Raw genomic sequence first — 25005 nt, forward strand, 5'->3', positions numbered from 1 at the left:
CTTTTAGTAAATCTGAGGTATTTTCGTCTGCTACAGGCAGTGACAGGGTATGCAATATGTTTTCTAGGCTATAGTCTTAAGTATTATACATAGGAATCTTGTGGTACATTAAGAAGGTTGACAGAAGTTGTTTCTTTTCTTCAAATCAAGTTGCAAAGTCAGCTAGAATGGGGTACAGTTGATCTTGATCTGCTTTGCACAGATGTTGAAGTTTCTTTTTGATTCCTGCTTTTATAGGTGACATAACTGAGGTGGAATTTATGTACACTGTTCTTCCAGGCTTTTCATTTTTCTTCATGTGCTGTTGTCTCATAAATATTTACTTCGTGCTCTTTTGCGGGTATGGTACCCTGGGGAATTTTAACCATCTGCTTCCAAAATTATCTGTGAGTGTAGATAATTTTCTCCAGTGGCAAAAATGTACCCTCTGTTGTCACACTTGTTAGAGATAAACTGTGCTTCACATGCACCTGCTTACCATCTAAAACTACATTTCTTGTTAATGAAACCACAAATAAAATATCTCCTGTTAAAAAAATCTTTCTTCACCTCTCCCCAAATGATTTTCCCAGTGCCCCCTGATAATTTCTTGGCTTAGTGTGTCTTCAATTCTATGGTTCATCGTTTAGTGAGTATTTGGAACGTGGCCATTCGTTGTGGACTCCCTCGCATCATTATAATGGAAACATTGTCAAAATGGTGGATATTTCCCTTCAAATTATACTTCTTATGTTAAGAAGTTAACTATGATTTGAAAATGGTGCAGCAAGTCATTGTCTAAAATGCCATCAAAATTATGTTCATGCTTGCAAACTACTTAGAATTTCCAGTTCCACATTTTGTGACTCTGTAGGATAAATTACCTTTTTTCACAATCCACTTGGTCCAGAACACTGATTTTAGGTCTCGACCGTGAGTAAATTTAACAGACAAAGCATTTATTTGTATGCCTGCATCAGTGAGAAAGGTAGAAGTTCTGCTGTTCATTTTACCTTGCAAACTTACGTTTGCCACCCAATTGATTCCTATCTCTGTCATCAGATAGGCTTTGCGGAAGGGGAGCAAGGAGCAGTGGCAGAACGGCGCCCATCCACATTTCCCGTATTCACATTCCTTCGAGCCCCTTGATGACCTATATGGTTAGCTGATTGGTGTTGTAGAGATGGACAGTTTTCTCTCTCACGTCTGATTTTTTTTTTCTCCTAAAATAAGCACATGCTGGTGCCAAACACTAAGGCACCTTGTAACTTTTGGTCATTAGCAGTGAGTCCAGCACACTTCGGCAATAAATGCACGTTCAGTGGGCTTTATCCTGGTGGAAGATTGGACGAAGTGCTGCACCTCCTTTGTGAGTCATGTAGCCTGCCTTAGTGTACTTGATGCATCAAGTGGGTCATACCTGGGTGGGTCAAGCCTGCAAATGAGTGAATCTACACAGCAAGCTTCTGATTTGCTGAGTGGTATCTCATACCTTTCATTACTTTCCATTAGTACATATGTATGACAAGACACAACTCTTATTTGGTCAACAAATCACTCGAAATCCTCTCCTGAATTTTGATATTTAATGGAAAGATTGTCCCTATAGTAGCTGGTGGTATTTACCTCTATATCTATCCTCTAAGCCTTTCGCAAGGACTCCAAATGCCTTGTTATTTCTCAGCCCTTCCATGGAATCTACATAAGCATGAGCAGCTCCTTGCAACATCATGCTGGTATCTCCTATAAACATTTAGTCACTCGATGAGGACAGTTTCCCTGTATCCATTAAATTTTGTATGAATGTGTTGACATTTTTGCCTGGATTAGAACCACCAATGGGAAACACAGAAATGGGGAAGTTAGGCTAGTTTTGGGCACAGTGCTGTTTTGCAGCATCACATGTACTAATGCCTCATTAAGGTGCCTTTGCAGATCATCATTCTTCACACGGAACTGCTCCATCCATGCTTGCAGTATTTTGGATCCATCTCCAATTGTCTCTGTGACGTGGTTGAGGGAATCCCTTTAAACTAGACACAAACAAAAAAAAATTGACAGCAGATCTTGGTGACATCAATGGCAAATTGTCCATTGGCATTTTTACCCCTTCAAGTGAAGCTTGCCAATTAAATATCTTGTAATTGGATAGATAAAAGAAAATCCAGTCACCTAGTGGTGGCAGGAGAAAGGTTTTACTTGTGCGAGCTTTTGAAGCCAGTGGCCCCTCCTTCCGGCAGAAAGATTGAAAGGGTAGCGAGAGGGGTGAAGGGAAGGAAACTGGAGCTGTCTAGGGAAAGGGGTAGAGTTCAGAAAAGTCACCCAGAACCCAGCGTCAGGGGAGACTTAACAGATGGGATGAGAAGGAAAGACTCCTGGTGTCACTTAGTGAGTAGATTTTTTAGCTATACAATTACATTATATTGTCAGAAATAGGTTATTTTCATTGTTACAATTAAATACGTGGATTGTCAATCAACTGGGCAGCAACACAGCAGTGATGCCAGGTGTCAGGATGGCATTGGGACATCATACTAGTGATGTGGCCTTGTGCGAGGAGGCAGACGAGGTTGGATGGCCTTGTCTAATGGCATAGGTGGCAGTGTGGCATTGGGTCTGGGTTGACTGTAGTGGGCAGCCTGGACTGACTGTGATAAGCACTTGTCTGTTGCACCACAGCACATTGCCGGACTGTCCTGCACAGCGGTTTCTCACATCTGTTCAGGGCTTAGTAATTTGTATGGAGCACCTCAAAGCTGAAAGTGGGTCAAATTTGGCATATCACTTCAGATGCCAGTTTTAACACCTAGTAGTCAGGATTGAAAAGCGATATGGGCTTGTAATTAATATACATACACATGTTGGGGAAAGGAAACTGTATCAGTTTATTTGCTTATAGGACTAACATTGTGAGAATTGTCAAGGGGACAACAGAAGGTAGCTTCAGTAAACCCAGAACCACCTTGGAGCAGAAGAGAAAATGCCAAGGTAAAGAAACTGAGCCATTTAGCGTCTGCTCTAGGTGGCAGTTTGGAACATAAGAGAGAGATGTTCTTCAGCTCAAATAGTGCTCAGTGTCTCAAGTCAAGTGATCCTGTGGCATGATTTGTTTGGTAGGTAGATCTTGATGGTGATGATTTGGCCTAGTCTGTCGTGAACCAGTCCATTATTGTATCAGTGGCAAGGTGACAGACTGAATGGCAGCCCATTTGTAAAATTAAATAATAATAATTTCTTGCTTATGGAGACTAGAGGGGCACTTTACAAACAAAATACTATTAAATAACAGTTTTAGCTACGGATGTGACAATTCCTTAGCCTTTTACACAACTGTTGTATAAAAATGAGTGTTTGTGAGATCCTTAATATGGTGCATCATTTAAACTATATAGTTTCATATTACAAAAGTATAAATATGAAAAACACCAATATGACACTTTAGTTTTGTGAACATGTAAGTTAACATGGCATCTGGTATCTTTTAACATAACAAAGATCCCAGCCTACTTAGGCGAAACATGTTATTCATCCATAAAACCATGTATGATCCCTTCCTCACAATCAGATAAAGATGTTCATGTAAAAACATTATTTAGGTAGTTAGTATGTAAAGAACTCCCCACTGTGCTTACTTCGTGGTGTAATATGTGCAGCGCGTTGGCTATAGTGCATCTTCACCCTACTTACGCATGGGGGTCGCGTCTTGGCAGTGTTTTGGAAGGCAGAGAGAAAGGGCACTGCCTGCGATATCAACACCCAGAAAAAGCTGAAGAGAAATGTCACTCTCTTCTGTGGTATTATGAGATTCACTTCGAAAATGTTGGTCTAGTTAGTGAGATCCGTTTAACCAATGTATAGGAATGTCACATAAGAGCAACAAAATACAGAAGAGTTGTTTAAAATGCATTTACATCATTTCATGGCTTGGAGACTAGAGAGCTGTCTTACAGCCCTCGACCTCCTGCAAATGGAAACAAAGTGACATTGTGAGAGATGGTGGCAGTGCATAGCAGGTCCTTAATATCAAGAAACTACAAGAAGGAAACTATAAGAGTATACTTAAGGTAAATGTTTATGAGTAGCATCAGGGTGACAGATCATTGAAATGTAACATGTCTTCTCGGCTCAGGACAGCCATGAGAATCCCTCTCTTTTTCACCGTTAAATTTCACTATCAACAGATCATGCTGTGACTACAAGCTTCATTCACAAAATAGTAAAAATAATATGGAATAACTATAAAATAAATATGAGGGTTACCCAGAAAGTGGTGCATCACATTTTTATTCTTCAATAATTATTTATTGAACACACTGATAAATACGCAAAGAACGAATGTTGTTTCTTCTACACACTCTATTCTTCCACATAATTTCTGCCCTGTCCTATGGCCTTCCCCCAGCGAGACACGAGAGTGTGTGTAGCCTGTCAGTGCAACTCCTTGTTTTGGTCTCAAAGCCATTTCTTCACTGTAAGAATCACATCTTTGTCATCCTCAGAGTGTAATCTACAATTGCCATCCTTTAATGAGCCAAGCAATTGGAAGTTGGGGGTGAGCTAAGTCAGGGCTGTAGGATGGATGAGGTAATACTGTCCAACCCCGTTTAATGATGGGTCTGAAGTCCTCAAACTTGTGTGAGGTCGAGTGTTATCATATAGAATCAATCAATCGCCTGGGTTGTTATGGTGTCAAAGTCATTGGAAGCTCTTCTTGAGTTTGGTTAATGTGTTCACATATGCTTCAGAAATATTGGTATACTGCCTCTTGGCATCACATCAAAGAGTGAGAAGATTTTGTTCTATCATAAGACTGTGTAGAACTCATTGTGCACAAACTTTTGAGTAATTTGCATCCACACATCTTTTCTTGATTGATAGCGTCAGGGCCAAGTGTCAAGTTGTTATGCATTGGTCCTTGTGAATGAGCACATCAGCAAGCTGTGCCTGGTCAAGTGTGATAGCCACGGATGGCCTCCCCGAATGACGCAAATCTTGGAATTCTGACGAACCGACTTCTCATAATGGCCTCACCCTCTTTGCCCAGTGACTAACTGAACTTCTGTTGATTGCAGATGCTCCGTAAACTAGATGCAAATGATTGTGAACATTCCAAATAGTTTTGTTCTTTGCTGTGAGAAGTTCAATGACGAGGCGCTGCTTGTAACTTACATCATTTACAGACACTATTTCAAAACATTGCTACAGCTACGCTACCTGTCAGAATAAATGGAAAATTTGTGTGCACACTTCGGAAATGTGGTTTGAGTGGATGTTTTGACAGTTGCTGACAGGTGTCCAAGGAGCACTCATGTCCGTAAAATCTTTGCGGGACTGGTTAAAAGTGCTGCTGTATCTTGTAACACAAAGGTTACTTAATTGAAGCAGACCTGAAGATGACGTAATGTACCGTCGAAATTTGTAGCCTAAAATTAAAAATAAAATCTAAATAATGGCATTTGGTATTGTTTTATTGGATATTGACCAGCCATAGTCCCACACTTCTGCCAGAAGATGGAGTTACATTCACTACAGACATTAGTCGAGTCCATGCCACGTCGTGTTGCGGCACTTCTGCGTGCTCACAAGGGCCCTACATGATATTAGGCAGGTGTACCAGTTTCTTTGGATTTCCAGTGTAATTCTAATGCACACGGCACATGTGACAACATCACCTGAAAAATTGGTGCTGAAAATTGATCATGAACTATGTTATGAATTGTTGTTGCACCTGCATAGTTACACAATTCCTACTGGTTTTCCAGAATCACATTGCAGTTTTGAAACCTCCAAATAAAGTCCTATACCATGGCTAGCTGTAAAGTAGCATAGCATGCTCAGCTGTCTGTGGTCCCTTGTGACAATTGTTTTCATATGAGGATTCAAATTTTAATTTTTCACTAGTCCAAGTTGTTTGAGAAATTTATTTACCTGTCTTGTTATTATTCCTTAATAACTGCCTTATTAACCCTTCTATTACTACTAATTTCAATAAGGAAAAAACAGATGAGAGAATACTGCAGATGCATTTGAGAATTGAACACAGGTTCTCTGCTCTCCAGCCAGATGCCTTGGTTGCTGCATCAGCAGTAATTTCGTTGAATAGCATTTACCTTACGTGTACATGAGTGGCAGTTGTAATAGTTTCTTTCATAAATTCCTAGGAAAACGTTTGCTGTTGGAGCCCACCTATGATGCTAAAAAGTGCTCAATTTTCAATTGTATATTGAACTGGTCAGTTTTGAGTCGAATGCGCATCATGAACTGTAGGGATGGTGTTCTCAAAACTGATGTTCATTTTATGTTGTACACAAGCAGGTTGCCGAATATGAGCTGAATTGGTTGGCTGCATCTGAAGCCTTCTCCTTGTCCGTGTTAAAATTTTTGGTTTAGGCTGTCGTTTTCACATTGTTGTGAAGTACTGATCAATTGATGGTAAAAAGTTACAAAGAAACCATTGAAACTATAACAGTGCTTTAATTTGAAAAACTTTAAATGGTGTATGGTTTCTTTAGTTGATTGCATTTAATGGGTTTCATATAAATGATTTCCTTTTTCTTCTGTGATGTCAGATATAATGTAATAGACAGGTATATTTTCGTTTTCATAGCACTGGAACAGTGATATAAGATATATGGTACATCAGAAATAAGCTATTGGAAAGTAATACCAAACTCCTGAAAAATACCATCAAAATTGGCAGAAAGTGATACCAGAATTGATGTTGTTGTTGGTGTTGTTGTGGTCTTCAGTCCTTAGACTGGTTTGATGCAGCTCTCCATGCTACTCTATCCTGTGCAAGCTTCTTCATCTCCCAGTACTTACTGCAACCTACGTCCTTCTGAATCTGCTTAGTGTATCCATCTCTTGGTCTCCCTCTATGATTTTTACCCTCCACACTGCCCTCCAATGCTAAATTTGTGATCCCTTGATGCCTCAGAACATGTCCTACCAACTGGTCCCTTCTTCTTGTCAAGTTGTGCCACAAACTCCTCTTCTCCCCAATTATATTCAATACCTCCTCATTAGTTATGTGATCTACCCATCTAATCTTCAGCATTCTTCTGTAGCACCACATTTCGAAAGCTTCTATTCTCTTCTTGCCCTTAAATCTATACTCGATGTTAACAAATTTCCCTTCTTCAGAAATGCTTTTCTTGGCATTGCCAGTCTACATTTTATATCCTCTGTACTTCGACTATCATCAGTTATTTTGCTCCCCAAAAATAGCAAAACTCCTTTACTACTTTAAGTGTCTCATTTCCTAATCTAATTCCCTCAGCATCACCCGACTTAATTCAATTACATTTCATTATCCTCGTTTTGCTTTTGTTGATGATCATCTTATACCCTCTTTTAAAGACACTGTCCATTCCGTTCAACTGCTCTTCCAAGTCCTTTGCTGTCTCTGTTAGAATTACAATGTCATCGGCGAACCTCAAAGTTTTTACTTCTTCTCCATGAATTTTAATACCTACTCCGAATTTTTCTTTTGTTTCCTTTACTGCTTGCTCAGTATAAAGATTGAATAACATCAGGGATAGGCTACAACCCTGTCTCACTCCCTTCCCAACCACTGCTTCCCTTTCATACCCCTCGAATCTTATAACTGCCATCTGGTTTCTGTACAAATTGTAAATAGCCTTTCGCTCCCTGTATTTTACCCCTGCCCCCTTTAGAATTTGAAAGAGAGTATTCCAGTCAACATTGTCAAAAGCTTTCTCTAAGTCTACAAATGCTAGAAACGTAGGTTTGCCTTTCCTTAATCTTTCTTCTAAGGTAAGTCGTAAGGTCAGTATTGCCTCACGTGTTCCAACATTTCTACGGAATCCAAACTGATCTTCCCCAGGGTTGGCTTCTACTAGTTTTTCCATTCGTCTGTAAAGAATTCGCGTTAGTATTTTGCAGCTGTGGCTTATTAAACTGATTGTTCGGTAATTTTCACATTTGTCAACACCTGCTTTCTTTGGGATTGGAATTATTATATTCTTCTTGAAGTCTGAGGGTATTTCGCCTGTCTCATACATCTTGCTCATCAGATGGTAGAGTTTTGTCAGGACTGGCTCTCCCAAGGTTGTCAGTAGTTCTAATGGAATGTTGTCTACTCCCGGGGCCTTGTTTCGACTCAGGTCCTTCAGTGCTCTGTCAAACTCTTCACGCAGTATTGTATCTCCCATTTCGTCTCTTCCATTTCCAGAATATTGTCCTCAAGTACGTCACCCTTGTACAGACCCTCTATATACTCCTTCCACCTTTCTGCTTTCCCTTCTTTGCTTAGAACTGGGTTTCCATCTGAGCTCTTGATATTCATACAAGTGGTTCTCTTTTCTCCAAAGGTCTCGTTAATTTTCCTGTAGGCAGTATCTATCTTACCCCTAGTGAGATAAGCCTCTACATCCTTACATTTGTCCTCTAGCTATCCCTACTTAGCCATGTTCCACTTCCTGTCGATCTCATTTTTGAGACGTTTGTATTCCTTTTTGCCTGCTTCATTTACTGCATTTTTATATTTTCTCCTTTCATCAATTAAATTCAATATTTCTTCTGTTACCCAAGGATTTCTAGTACCCCTTGCCTTTTTACCTACTTGATCCTCTGCTGCCTTCACTACTTCACCCCTCAGAGCTACCCATTCTGCTTCTACTGTATTTTCTTTCCCCCATTTGTGACAATTGTTCCGTTATGCTCTCCCTGAAACTCTGTGCCACCTCTGGTTTAATCAGTTTGTCCAGATCCCATCTCCTTAAATTCCCACCTTTTTTCAGTTTCTTCAGTTTTAATCTACAGTTCATAACCAATAGATTGTGGACAGAGTCCACATCTGCCCCTGGAAATGTCTTACAATTTAATACCTGGTTCCTAAATCTCTGTCTTACCATTATATAATCTATCTGAAACATGTCAGTATCTCCAGGCTTCTTCCATTTATACAACCTTCTTTCATGATTCTTGAACCAAGTGTTAGCTATGATTAAGTTGTGCTCTGTGCAAAATTCTACCAGGCGGCTTCCTCTTTCATTTCTTACCCCCAATCTATATCCACCTACTATGTTTCCTTGTCTCCCTTTTCCTACTCTCGAATTCCAGTCACCCATGACTATTAAATTTTCCTCTCCCTTCACTACCTGAATAATTTCTTTTATCTCGTCATACATTTCATCAATTTCTTTATCATCTGCAGAGCTAGTTGGCATATAAACTTGTACTATTGTAGTAGGTGTGGGGTTTGTGTCTATCTTGGCCACAATAATGCGTTCACTATGCTATTTGTAGCAGCTTACCCGCACTCCTATTTTTTTATTCATTATTAAACCTACTCCTGCATTACGCCTATTTGATTTTGTATTTATAACCCTGTATTCACCTGACCAAAAGTCTTGTTCCCCCTGCCACCGAACTTCACTAATTCCCACTATATCTAACTTTAACCTATCCATTTCCCTTTTTAAATTTTCGAACCTACCTGCCCGATTAATTAAGGGATCTGACATTCCACGCTCCGATCCGCAGAATGCCAGTTTTCTTTCTCCTGATAACAACGTCCTCTTGAGTAGTCCCCGCCCGGAGATCCGAATGGGGGACTATTTTACCTCTGGAATATTTTACCCGAGAGGACGCCATCATCAGTTAACCATACAGTAAAGCTGCATGCCCTCGGGGAAAATTACAGCTGTAGTTTCCCCTTGCTTTCAGCCGTTCGCAGTACCAGCACAGCAAGGCCGTTTTGGTTATTGTTACAAGTCCAGATCAGTCAGTCATCCAGACTGTTGCCCCTGCAACTACTGAAAAGGCTGCTGCCCCTCTTCAGGAAACACGTTTGTCTGGCCTCTCAACAGATACCCCTCTGTTGTGGTTGCACCTATGGTACGGCCATCTGTATCGCTGAGGCACACAAGCCTCCCCACCAACGGCAAGGTCCATGGTTCATGGGGGGGCCAGAATTGATAGAAAACAGAAACAAATAGGCAAAAATGACTCTGAAAATTTACATAAAATAAAATTGTGTTTTCCAGTCTCCGCTTATTAATTGGTAGACAGACGGACAGACATTATTTCCACAACAAACTATTTATTTCTTTTAGATTGTGTGCTTCACTGTTGTATACTGTTATTTTCACCTGATTCTTTTATCTTGAATGTGTTGTCATACAGTGTATGTCCAAGTATTTCAAGATCTTCTGTGTTGGCGAAACATACAAGTGTTATATCAAATATTGATAGAAAACATTCCTGCTTACCATGCATCAAGGGAGGCATTCACACAGACAAGGAAAACCTAGTCAAGGAAAGCATAGCCTTTTTAAAACTGAAGTTGTCTTAATCTGCCAAAAGAGAAGAAAGTAACAATATTATGAAAAGGAAAGTTGCCACTCACCAAATGGCGGAGATGCTGAGTCCTTGAAAGGGACAAGAAAAAGACTGTCACAAACAAGAAGCTCTTGGCCAGTAAGGCCTTGCTGGCCGAAAGCTACTTATTTGTGGCAGTCTTTTTGTTGTGGCTATCTGTGACTCAGCATCTCCGCCATATGGTGAATGGCAACTTTCCTTATCATAATATTGTTACATTCGATTCTGGATTTTCCATTGTTTGAAAAGTGAAGAAAGGTTGGATGAAGCAATGCATACTGACATTAAACAGGAAAAGTTCTCAAGAGTTCCTGGAGCAAGGAAGAGGTGAACAACACAGTAAGAGCAGTTGTTTTTCCTTTGATTCTTTCGATTTAATTTCAGTTACTATTCCTGCTCCTGTACGTTCTTCATTAGAAAGAATCTGAAAGATGGCACTATTATACCTCACTGTTTATTCCTGTATCTACAACTACTTGGTAAATAAAAATTATTTTTAATGACATTTAACTGCAGTTTTGTATAGGGTGTAATTTTTGTTAGCAGAAAAATATTAAATTCCGTGGATGCACTATGACTGTCCACTACTTATATTTAGGAGGTGAAATTGCCAGTGCTGCTGATAGTCACACATAAAATGAGGGGGAATGAGGAAGGGAGAGCTCTCATAACTTTGTTTGTTTCCCAGGGAGGAAAGATTCATAGCTTGGGGAGGACTGGTAGAGGAGAATTAGGTTCATCAGACATCAGAAAACTTAACAGATTCAAAACCTGGGAATATTTTTTTCCCCATCCCATACACTTATAAGTGTCCATCAGCAGTACTTGAAATTTCACCTTCTAAAGGTAAGTACTGCCCACACCATCTGTCTCTTTGTGATTTTATACACAGTCCAGTCACAGTAATGTGACCACTGCCTATGTTTAATGTCAACATGCAGTAACCACTCACAGACAGCAGCATTAGCATTGGAGGGTATATAAAGTGTGTCGAGGGGGAGGCGGAAAACAGTGCAGACGATGTCGTAATGCTGAAATGGAGCTATTTATCGGACATCATTGGTTTTTGGGCCAAGTGTGGAAGCATTTCTGAAAAGGCTAAGCCTGTAAACTGTTCAAATGCCACTGTCGTGAAAGTATGCCATGCATGGCGAAATAGCGCTCTCCAAAACTAGCATGCAGGCAGCTGTGGTGCCGCAAAGGACATAGATGACAGGGCAAACAACAGCTGCAGAGATATGTATGGGTGAATGAATGCGCAGCTGTTGAGCAACTGCCGCCCAGATGAACCAAGGGGCTACCTACAGTGTCTCTTCAATGACTGTCCAACAATTGTTGCTGGAGATGGGCCTCTGCAGCAGTGGTCCAGTTCATGCACACCTGCTGGCTGCTGTCCATCAGCGGCAAAGGCTGGAATTGGCATGCCAGTGCTGCAGCTGGATGTCCACTGAGTGGCAAAAAGTGGCCTTTTCAGAATAATCATGGTTTATGCTCCATCAGACAGATGGCTTTTGGCGTGTATAGTGCTGCAACAATTGTCAGAAAGGTTCAGGCTGGTGGAGGGGGTTTATGGTGTAGCGAATGTTTTTGTGACATTCCCCGGGTGATCTCATCATTCTGGAAGGCACAGTGGTTCAACACAAGTATGCATCAATTGTTGGGGATCACGTCCACCCATACACACAATTTAGATTTCCTTGGCAAGATAGCGTCTACCAGCAGAACAATGGAATGCGTCACACAGTTCGTAGTGTAAGTGCTTGGTACCAAGAGCACCAGAGTGAGTTCACTGTCCTCCTGCTCCACTGCTTGCTCCCCCCCTCCCACCCCCCCCCCCTCCCTCTGTCTCCTCCTCTCCCTGAGCTTGAATTCAAAACCCAGTCAAGAATATGCAGTGACTACCTTGATACTGTTTGTGCCACGAATCTTGGATCCTCAACCGAGAAACATAGTGCACTTGGCCATGGTAATGGAACTGGCATGGGTCCACATCCCTGTTGGTACCTTCTGGAACCTCATTGACTCTCTTCCTGCATGTCCGCACTGTGAAATGTAGTTATTTGGGCTTTTGACTGGTGGTCACAAGTGGTTTTGGACCAAGTAGCTGTCTTAAGTGAATTTTACTTTTAGATAGAAAACTCGGGCAAATTTCTGTGGTTTTGTTCGCAACAATTTTCTTTCTTGTTTTTTTTTTCTAGTGGCAGGTTGAGGGATTTGCTGAAAAGTGCAAGGAAATGAAAATGAGGGCAGCTCTGTCAAAAGGCAATTTACATAAGGTAAGGTGGCATAAAGCATCTTTTTAAACACAAGAACATGATAATGAAAACCTATCACCATGATGCATTACAATGTGTTATGTTATTATACAAAGTGCATCCGAAAAGTTTGGTGAATGGTCTCAGAAAATAAAGAAAACGAGAGTTACAAACAAAGTAATCACCATTAGCTACAACGCATTTCTGACATTAATTGTAAAGCTATAGCAAACTGTCAGTAAGCACTTCTTGTGGAATCGTTTGAAGTAACGTAGTCATGCATTGTTGGATGTCTGCATCATTACAGGAGGTGAGACAAGGTCCTACTAGTACTATCTGGAGACCAGGCGACAGACATCTTCCTCGCCTCCCTTGGATAGAAATTCATGATGGATCAGGACTTTGCTTTCGAAAAAAGCGATCAACACCTTTAATTTTGGATTTCAACAGAAGACTCTTTGGGAGGCAGGGAAGACAACAAACATCATGCCACTGACCATCACTTGGTCTCAGGATGTAATTGGTAGCACCATGTCTCATCTCCTGTAACGCTGCAGATATGCAACAATGTGTGACCACAGTTCTTTGAGCGATTGCACAAGAAAAAATTGTTGACAGTTTCCAACAGCTTTACAACTGATGTGAGAAGTGTGTTGTAGCTAACAATGGTTACTTTGAAGGCCAAGACTTATTTGGTGCAGCTCTTTTTGCTTGTCTTTTCTGTGCAGATCTTTTCATCTTTGAATAACTACTGCAATCTTCATCCATTTGGCACTGTGTGCTGTTGTCAAACCTTGGTCTCCTTCTACAATGTCACCCCCCCCCCCTCCCACTTCCCTCTATTTCTGATGCCCCCCTCTAAAGTACACAGCACCTGGAAATCTGAAAGGGAAAGTATTTCCCCTCCAGAATATTGCGCCCAAGGGGATGCCATTGTCAAACCGTATAGTATAGGTGGATACCAGTGGTGTGTAATGTTGATTGTAGCAAAATTGGGAGTCGCACATGCTCCTAATTTTGGAAATTGAAAGCATGTGGTCCACAACACTTGCTATCAGAATAATTCCTAATATGAATGAAATATTTTCGTTCATTTGTGGGTTTGTGAATGTTTTCTAAGGCGGTTCCCTGGCATTAAAAGATCTACACTCAAAATGAGATTATTAAGAGTTATATGCTTAGTGTCTCCAAAAACCTCCTGTCTTAGCCTTTTTTAAGAAAGTGGGAGTATTGACCACTACCAAACATTCTCTCTCTTTAGTCATAACTTTCTCACAATCAAATGTACCGCAACCATAATACAAGAAGAAAATGCGACCTACATTGTGATCTGATGAATTTTTCTGTAGTACAGAAATGTGTGAAATAGGACTAGCACTGAAATCTTTTAACTTACTTGGAAGTAATGGAAATTCCTATGAGATAATAACAAATTATATGAAAGTAAGAAGAAGAAATTTTTTGTAATTGTCATGTTGTTCTCTTAATTATTTTTTAAAGTAGAAAAATTTGGGATATAGTCTGATTTGTTTGTTTGAGTTATGTATTTCTGTTTTTGTTTGTACATGATTAATAATGAAGTCTATGTTCTGTAATTCATAATAAAGTTCCTCTAAATTTGATAAATCCGTCACAATGTTTATGTAATCATGGAGCAGTGTTATATGATTCATAATAAGGTTTAATTTTATATTTGTATGTGATTGACATGTATGTAATACTAAATTAAATTTCTTAACAACTATATGAAATATGACAGATTCCTGCTCACCACATGGAGGAGGCACTGAGTGGCAGTCAGGCACAATGAATGATGAAGACTGTTGGATAGTACAAACTGTCAGACAGAGTCCGCTTTCAGATACACAAAAGAGATATGTGGACACACACACACACACACACACACACACACACACACTAGAAAGCAACTGTCATCTCCACGTGCTAAGACTGATATGTTTATTTCTGGATCTTCAAACTAAGCTCATCACTTCTCTTCACCCTCGTTGTATTTTCCTGCTCCTGTCTGCACCACACATATATTCTCACATATTCAGTGACATAAGTTGCAAGATCCCTTGCCTTTTGTTATGCTGAACTGAAAAGCTTGACTATCTGTTACACAGCATAACAGGCAAGGAGAGACACTGCCGTCAACGTACTGTATGTTTACCACCTATATGTCTATCAACATACTATATGTCTCATATGTTCGTATTGCACCTTACAGGAAACAAAAACGTTAAATACATACCAACAGACCAGAGTTAGGAGCTAATGAAAGACTAATTTCAATGATTTTCTTCTACCATAAAACGAGGAAGGAAAATTGTAATTCACAAGAATAACAGCCAGAAAAAACATTCCTCGTGATGTGCACATTTTTGTATGACATGATGTGGAGTTGTAAATGGATTTAGTAACTGATCTGCAATTTCATTTTTCCCCACAGCAGTTTAAGCTCTTCACAACTGACACATGGTTTTCTACATTAATGTCAAAGTAGTTAGTGGTTGGAGATAATATAAACAAGAGTTGAAATACCACAGTTCGAATATATTAGACTTTACTGAGGGATGTTCAGTGAGTCACTAAGAAACCGATAATCACGTCTCCAGAGAAGGATATGACAAAAACTGTAAGCATATTTATTTCTCGGTATTAACATGATTTTATGTCTGTGTGCGAACAATGTTGTGCATTAATGTAGTCCTCGTAACTGCACTAAGATCCATATAATTTTTCCTGTTGTTTCCAATTGTCAAATATTTATGTAAAACAAAAACCACTAACCATTTGGTTGAGTACTAACAGCATTTCTGTGCTGGTGGGCTGGACTAGCATGATCCTGCTTTACACTCTTTATTATGAAGTACTAGAGGTCACTGAGGCCAACCATTTTCAGACTGGCTGTGTGACAGTGTCCGTCCACTGGCCCTGCCAGGTGCTAGGAAAACGACAACAGTTTGGTGAGCATAACACTGACGATTTTCTTGCGAGATGAAGATTTCATTCTTATGGTCACCTCCACTAGTTTCAACACTGTGGTGGGCATAACAATTAAAATATTAATTTAAATGTAAGATGAATATAAGGCAGCTGTCTTGTCATTGCTGCATACTGTTTATAGTTCCCATACATTAATACCAACAACTAAAAATGTTGACAGTGAATAGTGAACATTTACTGCTGCAGCTAAATGATCTAAAACCAACCTTTTTATCAAAATAATTAATGTTAATTACATGATACAATGTTCAGAAGTAATACAAACACAAATACACAAATGGTTATTTGAAGCAACAACTCAGAAAACAATTTTGTTGCTAAAATGACAAGCTTACTTATTAACTGTGATCAGTTAACAACATAGATCAACAAAAGCAAAAATCAGTTGTTCATGTCCTGGCCTTATCATTTTTGTGTTGCAGTTCCATATATTGCTCACGATGTGTATGCTACTAAAAAGAAAAATGCATATGTGACTTTAATGTACTGAATTGAAATCAAATACTAAGAAGGTGTTATTGGGATCATTTATTATTTAGTAATCTTGAAAAAAATCTTATTAGTAAGAAAAGAAACAGAACTGTGTAGCACAAAAGAATTTCTTGAGGCCATCTGTTCACAAATGGATAATGACTTTTATTTTCTATTTTTTTATAATAACGCAGAAACTAAATTTTGTTTGTAACACAGTTTCTGATTGCTGTGACAACCATCAGGGAACATTGCTTATCTGCAACTTCTTATTCTGCATTTTCTCCCATTGACAGAAGATCACACTATTGCTGAAAACCAGTTATATGGAAAGTTGTCATGTAATCTACGCCAATATAAATATTATATATCTAAAAACAAGGATGATGTGACTTACCAAACGAAAGTGCTGGCAGGTCGATAGACACACAAACATACACACAAAATTCAAGCTTTCGCAGCCAACGGTTGCTTCGTCAGGAAAGAGGGAAGGAGAGGGGAAGATGAAAGGATGTGGGTTTTTAGGGAGAGGGTAAGGAGTCATTCCAATCCCGGGAGCGGAAAGACTTACCTTAGGGGGAAAAAAGGACAGGTATACACTCGCACACACTCACATATCCATCCGCACATACACAGACACAAGCAGACATTTGTAAAGGCAAACAAGAGCCACTTCCTCATCTCCTCAAACCCAGAACCTCCCACAGAAGAACCCCAAAAGTGCCCCACTTGTGACAGGATACTTTCCGGGACTGGATCAGACTCTGAATGTGGCTCTCCAGCAGGGATACGACTTCCTCAAATCCTGCCCTGAAATGAGATCCATCCTTCATGAAATCCTCCCCACTCCACCAAGAGTGTCTTTCCGCCGTCCACCTAACCTTCGTAACCTCTTAGTTCATCCCTATGAAATCCCCAAACCACCATCTCTACCCTCTGGCTCCTACCCTTGTAACCGCCCCCGGTGTAAAACCTGTCCCATGCACCCTCCCACCACCACCTACTCCAGTCCTGTAGCCCGGAAGGTGTACACGATCAAAGGCAGAGTCACGTGTGAAAGCACCCACGTGATTTACCAACTGACCTGCCTACACTGTGAAGCTTTCTATGTGGGAATGACCAGCAACAAACTGTCCATTCGCATGAATGGACACAGGCAGACAGTGTTTGTTGGTAATGAGGATCACCCTGTAGCTAAACATGCCTTGGTGCACGGCCAGCACATCTTGGCACAGTGTTACACCGTCCGGGTTATCTGGATACTTCCCACTAACACAACCTGTCAGAACTCCGGAGATGGGAACTTGCCCTTCAGTATATCATCTCTTCTCGTTATCCGCCAGGCCTCAATCTCCGCTAATTTCAATTTGCCGCCTCTCATACCTCACCTGTCTTTCAACAACATCTTTGCCTCTGTACTTCCGCCTCGACTGACATCTCTGCCCAAACTCTTTGCCTTTACAAATGTCTGCTTGTGTCTGTGTATGTGCGGATGGATATGTGTGTGTGTGCGCGAGTGTATACCTGTCCTTTTTTCCCCCCTAAGGTAAGTCTTTCCGCTCCCGGGATTGGAATGACTCCTTACCCTCTCCCTTAAAACCTTTCATCTTCCCCTCTCCTTCCCTCTTTCCTGACGAAGCAACCGTTGGTTGCGAAAGCTAGAATTTTGTGTGTATGTTTGTGTTTGTTTGTGTGTCTATCGACCTGCCAGCACTTTCGTTTGGTAAGTAACATCATCTTTGTTTTTACATATATTTTTCCCACGTGGAATGTTTCCCTCTATTATATTCATATCATTAAAATAAATATTATAATTGATTTTGACTCTTATGCATTTATTTTCCTTGAAGTCAAAATGATGACCGCTCTCAGATCTTCGATAAATGTTTGTTACCAGTAAACGACCTCACAATCTGAAACAACAGTGTGACAGTGTCGATGTAATCACAGAGCATTTCATCAGACAAAGAGTGCCAGATTAACATAACCACAGTATTCCTGGTGCACACAGTTTGATACATCCAGGAACCAGCAATGTGACACACATACACTGTCTTTCATAATATTGACACAATTACACAACCCATATGTTGCCTATTGAATGTTTCCGAAAAGTTAAAGGTAGTGCATGTCACTGCAAAGATGACTAGAAAAACAAAAGGAAGGTGTTAATGAAGATGTTAGGTGGACTTACTTTTGATTATATGAATGCAGAGATGTTAATCATGTGAGAACTTGCCACTGACTGGCTATTTTGGGTGGAATTGGTCTTGTGAAGGGTGGCGTAAAGATTTTTGCTGCTTGTGGAATCCTATAATCATTTGAAAATGATGAGGTTAAGTTTAACTACTTTGGATGGGCTATATACTTAGACCAAAAGTTGGTTTATAAAATAAGTTGCATGTTATTATATTATAAAAGTTCATGCAACCGTTTTATTAATCTGTGTTAGGAACACCCCAACTACAAGTATGGTAGCCATATTTAAATGGATAATGCCATATGTTAATTTTATTAATTTTTTAATTAATGACTTAACAGATTAATAAAGGATGCCTTTCAGTCCAGAAAAATAATGGCTATGAAAATACATGGATGAACTTGAGAAGTACACAGATATTATGGCACAAAAGACAATAGTGTGCCTGGTTCCAAACTTTAAGTATATATATATATATTTTTTTTTAAGTGAATTATTTTCCAGCAAATCTTCTCACAGAGAATGGAATGAGTGCTTTCCAGTGAGTAGTGTCACTGCTTCAGATTCTGCTGATCAGCTCATTCTAAATTTCCTATCTCAAATAATAGTAAAGTTTTCAGTTGATAATAACTTTTAATTAGTACAGTCTACAGCAGAACTAATTACACACATAGAATCTCAGCACATTGAAAGAAAAAGCCTAATAATAATACCAAGTGAGAATATTGTATGTATTGAGCAAATGTGGTATACCTACAGTATATGTAATCATATCCAGTTGAAATAAAAATGGGAAAAAATCAGTTATTTGGCAAGGCTGAGCTATTAACAAGGGGTTCCAGCTCCAGGTTGCTTTGTTATAGTCTCTGTTGTGGCCTACTCTAAATAGGTTTCATCCCGTTGGTAGCAGGAGTCGCCATGTTAAAATGGCATTCAGTACAATGGTCGATTCTGGTGTTCTTCTCTTTGTTTTACCGGAGGTGAAGGGCATCTTTTGATGCATGTTAAAAATTGTGATCCATGTCAAATCGAACACAGGACTGTAATATATGCATCCATCAGGCCACTTGAATCTGTAGAAATGATGTGGAGAAACATAGACTTCCTTTCTTTTCTAAACTGTGTTTTGTTTGTACCATCGTACTTCCGAACCTGGTGTTAGGGTACTGTGCACTCCAATACCAAGCAACAAAAATCAGCGTGTGACCATGTATACATTTTTGCTTGAATCTTATCAGCTTCTTCATTGAGCGTACTTATTTAATATTCAGTACTCTGACTGATTGTGAGGTAGTGTGCCTTTATGTTAACTGCATCAAACAACACTGTGGATTGAGGCCTAAAAAAAGTTTAAAGCCATGGTCAGTGTGAGTTCAAAATGATAATGTTATGCATCTTGCGGCACAAAGAAGGTGCCTACTATGAACTGTTTCTGTAGGTATGTCCATTGCAGTTGGTCCTTGTTGTCATTTACTGGGGCACTTTGTGGTCGAATTGGGAAAACTGTTCAAGAAGACTGCATCAAGTGTTTCTGTAACACTCTGATGATTTCACATAAGAGCTTGTGATCTTGTACCCTGAAATGTTTACTTTTTTCACTCCATATCAAACAACCACCAGGAAAATTTAGAAAGGCAGATTTGATATTCCTAGATTTCTGGAAAGCATTTGAAATTACGTCCCACTCCAGACTAACAAAGGTGCCAGCATATGAAATGGATTCCCAGATATATGACTGGCTCTAAGACTCTGCAGGTAAAAGTCTGGAACAGGTCCAGTGGTGTACTGATGTGTTTCATGCAGGAATGTTGTCAGCACTTGCCGTGGGGTATGATGGGAGCAAAAGAACGTGTATCGGTTGTTTATATGAGCCAATGAGAGAGCAGCAGACAGATGATGTGTTCTGAATTTGAAGTAATACATTCGTAAAAATGGATGAAACATTGCTGTAAATGAGGTGTATAAATTTAATTGCTCCTTGTTAAGGCAGAGTGGGAAAAAAAGTGACCCAGACAGGATTTGATCCTGCAACTTTCTAGTTCCTAGCCAGATGCTTTACTCATAGACCACCACACCAAATGTGAATTTGCTCACTTTTTCTACTCCCTCATGGCACGGCTGCTCTCTTGAGTTAGGAAGTCTGTCTACTAGATGGCAGTGGCTTTGTATTTACAATTTAACATCAGTTCATTGTAATTCAAACAATTTATATGAAATATTTATAAATTACATAAAAAAACATTCCTAAAAATTTGAGGATCTACAATGAAACTCCTGTTTCAAGTTTTTGTGTTTTCCATTCTTAAAAAAAAGCAAATTTGTGGAAAATGCAAAATTTGGGAAAATGTTATAATCCCCCAAAATATGAGCAATAATACACGTAATTGGCTTATATGATTAAAAATTGCAATACTCTCTAGTACGTTGTATATCATTTGTACAAGTGAAGGAAATTAAATGCACAATACAATGTTTATACAATAATTGTGGTAATGAATTTCATCAAGTGTGTAACAGCAATTAAAAACTCTTCAAAAAATTGAAATTGTTATCTTGGTACAAGGTAATCGAGATATTTTCCTACATGCTACGACCATAAATTATACATCAAAAGACACGTTTTTGAGAGATCTTTTCTTTGTGCTCACCCAAAAAAAAAAAAAAAAAAGCAAAAATTGATGAACATAGTGAATTAAAACAAAAATATCACAGCAGCTACGTGGTTAAACCGTAAGCATAAATGCCGACATCTGCTCAGTGACAAAATTTGTCACCATTGATGTTATTGTTTAATGCTTCTCTTATGAGCCACACTTTAGATGCTTGCCACGGTCCAAGTATCATTTTAGCCTCAATGAGAGAAACAGAGAAGTGAAAAAATGAGTTTACTTCCCTAATTGTTACAAGCTTATTAGAAGTCGACTCAGTGACACTGTGTAAAATGTAAATTTGAAAGAAAGCTCAGGTGCTACAGTTTCACTTCATGCTGTCACTGCTGCCAATTTTTACGATCTACAGTATGTGGTGCAAAATATATACATGAGTAGTGCATGCAACTGCATTGTGTCAGATTTGAACACAAAAGTCTTTAAAATGTGCTATCACAAAACCCTTGTTCTATTTCCATGTGAAATCTCTTCCATAGCACATCGTCTGCGCGAAAAGCATATTTTCAGCACTTCCCAAAATGCTTTCATCCCTACCTGCACTCTCATCGTTGAAGGACTGCTCGCTCTCTCCACACATCCAGCAGGCGAGCTCATTTTAATTGTTTTTGTGTGGTTTGGTGGCTGCGCTGGGTGTTGGGTGACTTAACAAGTTGCCAGCCAATAAGAGCTCAATAGCCAGAAATGGCCGACGTTTCCTTGATTATGGCCGAGCATATTCTTTGAGATTCAGTGTTTCAATTTAAAAAGTCGATGATTAATGTTGTTACTGTATACAGTACATCAGAAATACATGCAAATAGAAGTTCCACAAGAAAAGATGGCAACTGGTCCCCTTCGTCATGTATTGTCTGAGTCTGGAATACGTTGTGTCAACTGTTGTGTTTGTCCATTGCTGCTGCAATCTAGCTTTAATAGTATCATAATTGCGTGGTGAAGCTAAACGTTTCAAGTTTTGTTGGCAACACCGAACATGGATTACATCAGCATTTCCTGTCTCACGTCTCCCCTCCCCGCAAGGGACTAAAATATTCCCTCAACTCTGCAGTCACCTGTGGAATGAACTGTCCCTGTAGTTTGTGCCACTTACAACGTGTTCAGTCACATCAGATGCCAATAGAAAGAAAATGAGATGAAGTCAAGCGAGACGTCGAGTAAGAACTTAGAATTGAGGTAGACTTTACTAGGAAGAAACGTAAAATCAGGGAATTTTTACCATTGATCTTATGGTTTTTTCACAGGGGCTTCAAATTTATGGTTTAGAATCATGAAAAACCTAAAATCGAAGTTCCACTATATTAGTCAAAACCGCATCAAAATTGCGGCAGTTCCTGAGATTAGCCAGTACAGGCAGACAGATGTGAAGGGGTGACTTCAATTTATATATAGAGATGTCTGTAAAAGATGTGACAGACAAGGTAAGCAGCAGTCTGTGGCTATTTACTGATGATCCTGTGGTGTATGGGAAGATGTCATCCTTGAGTGACAGTAGGAAGAGACAAGATGACTTAAACAAAATTTATTACTGCGGTGATGAACAGCAGCTTGTTCTAAATGTAGGAAAATGTAAATTAATGCAGATGAATAGGAAAAACAATCTCCTAATGTTGGAATACAGCAGTAGTAGCATGCTGCCTGACACTCTCACGATAAGTTGTAACGTTGCAAAGCTATGTGAAATGGTATGAGCATGTAAGGACGGTTGCGGGTAAGGTGAATGGTCGACTTCAGTTCATTGGGAGAATTTTAGGAAAGTGTGGTACATCTGTAAAGGAGATTGTTTATAGAACACTAGTGCAAGCCACTCTGTGGTAGCACTTGAGTGTTTTGGTTCCCCACCAGGTCAGATTAAAGGGAGACATCGAAGTAATTCAGAGTAGGGCTGCTAGATTATTACTGGTAGATTTGACCAACATACAAGAATTACAGAGATGGTTTGTGAATCCCTGGAGGGAAGATGACATTCTTTTCTCAGAGCATTGTTGAGAAAATTTAGAGAAGTGGTATTTGAAGCTGAGTGCAGAATGCAGAATGGTCCTGCTGCTGCCAATATACATAGATAAGATAAATTCGGGCTTTTATGAAGGTATATAGACTATTTTTCTCTTGCTCTATTTGCAGGTGAAACTGGAAAGGAAATAATTAATAGTGGTACAAGGTTCTCTCAGTCACACAACATACGGTGGATTGAATAGTGTAGATGAAGATGTAGAAAATGTGCTTCAGATTTGTTCTGGCAAGTTAACTTGTAGGAGAATGTTTTTTGGGATTAATTTCTCTCTTACATTTTCATGCTGTGTTCAATAAAGTAACATAAAAACTCTGTAAAAGGTAAGTAAAATTTAACGTGGTAACCTTACAACAAAACTCTATTTTTATAACACAAAGTATCTGTAACAAGATGATGTCCAAATTGTCAAGAATTAGCAGTATGTGATGCACTTTAGGTCTCAAAATGATCTCTCTCTATGTGCAGTCGACAGTCATACTCAAGCTTTAAAGGACTATCGAGAAAATATGGAGATACAGACGAGGGAGTGATGCATAACAAAACCCACATAATAAATTATTCACTGCCAAAATTTATTTAACGAAGTTGTGTAATATCTCAACAGGAGGAGGAAAAACTCTGTCATTAACAGCTGCACAATTCTAAAAGTTTGTCACCAATAGATATAAAGCTCTGTCGTAGAAGAGAGAAAAATTTTGTCCCTAGCGATATTACAACTGTCACTTACCACTCAAAAAGTGTAACAACAGTGCCACTACACTAGCGAACAACTGCAGCTTTCGGCACTTCCTAATTGTCTCAGTGACGGTGAAATTGGATGATTTATGATATAGAAGATGATGGTTGTAGTTTCTACATTTAGGGTCATTCCATATCAAATCACCCAATAAAAAATAAATTTTACACCCACCTCCTGAGATTTTCGTGAAATTTGGCTCAAATGGTTCTAATACCATCCTGACAACACCTGCAATTTTTTTTTGCTGTATCTCTTACAGTTTTTTTATAAATTTTTGAAGTTTTTATGTTTTGCGTTTTCTGAACCTTCGGAAATGGTCAATTTAATTTGTATACAAAACTTTAAATTTGCTTATCTTAAAAACTCTTTTAGATAACATCATGAATTTTTGCAGCAAGTTTATTTATTATACATATTTGAAGATAAAAATGATGCTATTAAAATATATTAATATTTTCTATGAAAAAAAATATATTTTTTCTTTTTTTAACGGATGTTTTGTTTTATAAGAATTGCAATATCTAGAGTCTCAGACCTGATAGAATGCTCAAATTTGTTTTAATTTACTCTTAAACATATAGGCTACTTGATAAAACAAAAATAATGATGGCTTTTTAACATGTTTATTAATTATAGTAGATTACATTAGAATTATGTACAAAGATACTTACGACACTTATGTATAACCCAACTGATTGCTTGAAAGATTGAATTTTTTGAGTAATTTTCTTTTTAATAAACATTAATGCTGATTCAAACTGTTTTTCCACTTCATCCAAGAGCTTTCAGTTCTTTTGATACAGTCGTTTTTGAAGTAATACAAGCCGGCCGGTGTGGCCGTGCGGTTAAAGGCGCTTCAGTCTGGAACCACGTGGCCGCTACGGTCGCAGGTTCGAATCCTGCCGCGGGCATGGATGTGTGTGATGTCCTTAGGTTAATTAGGTTTAATTAGTTCTAAGTTCTAGGCGACTGATGACCTCAGAAGTTAAGTCGCATAGTGCTCAGAGCCATTTGAACCATTTGAAGTAATACATTCTCCCATTGCCGCTTGATTGAGGTGCGTCTACTACACAGACTATGCGCTCCAAAGGCACTATGCAGGAATCTTCTCTTTCAGGCCAATAAAATGATGCAGCAGGTCCTGAAGGATGTAGAAATAGAATTTCTGCATCTTCTTCATCGTTGAATATTGTTTTTACCAGTCCAAAGTACCAGTTACCATCATAATTTGCAGCCACATAGCTATTTATGGATGGTTCAACACGAACCCAATCAGAAGAAGAATGGAAAGAAAAGACTAAGGAGGGTTTTACACTATCTGTAGTCCTTCT

At 39.2% G+C, this 25005-nt stretch overlaps 1 protein-coding gene across 4 annotated transcripts in view; it reads left to right on the top strand.

Annotated features, from left to right (window-relative positions):
- Positions 1-25005, top strand: part of LOC126253029 (uncharacterized) — a 344974-nt gene that overhangs the window by 25141 nt on the left and 294828 nt on the right. For 2 of the 4 annotated variants that reach the window (XM_049954093.1, XM_049954095.1), the window contains exon 3: positions 12522-12599. The exons of 1 other annotated variant lie outside the window; for it this stretch is intronic. In XM_049954093.1, the coding sequence (XP_049810050.1) occupies positions 12522-12599 (78 nt within the window). Of the gene's footprint in view, positions 1-12521; positions 12600-15067; positions 15217-25005 lie in introns of those variants that run through there. One more of the 4 variants, XM_049954096.1, reaches the window with a different exon arrangement.

This window comes from Schistocerca nitens, chromosome 4 (assembly GCF_023898315.1).
Source record: "Schistocerca nitens isolate TAMUIC-IGC-003100 chromosome 4, iqSchNite1.1, whole genome shotgun sequence".
Taxonomy (NCBI): domain Eukaryota; kingdom Metazoa; phylum Arthropoda; class Insecta; order Orthoptera; family Acrididae; genus Schistocerca; species Schistocerca nitens.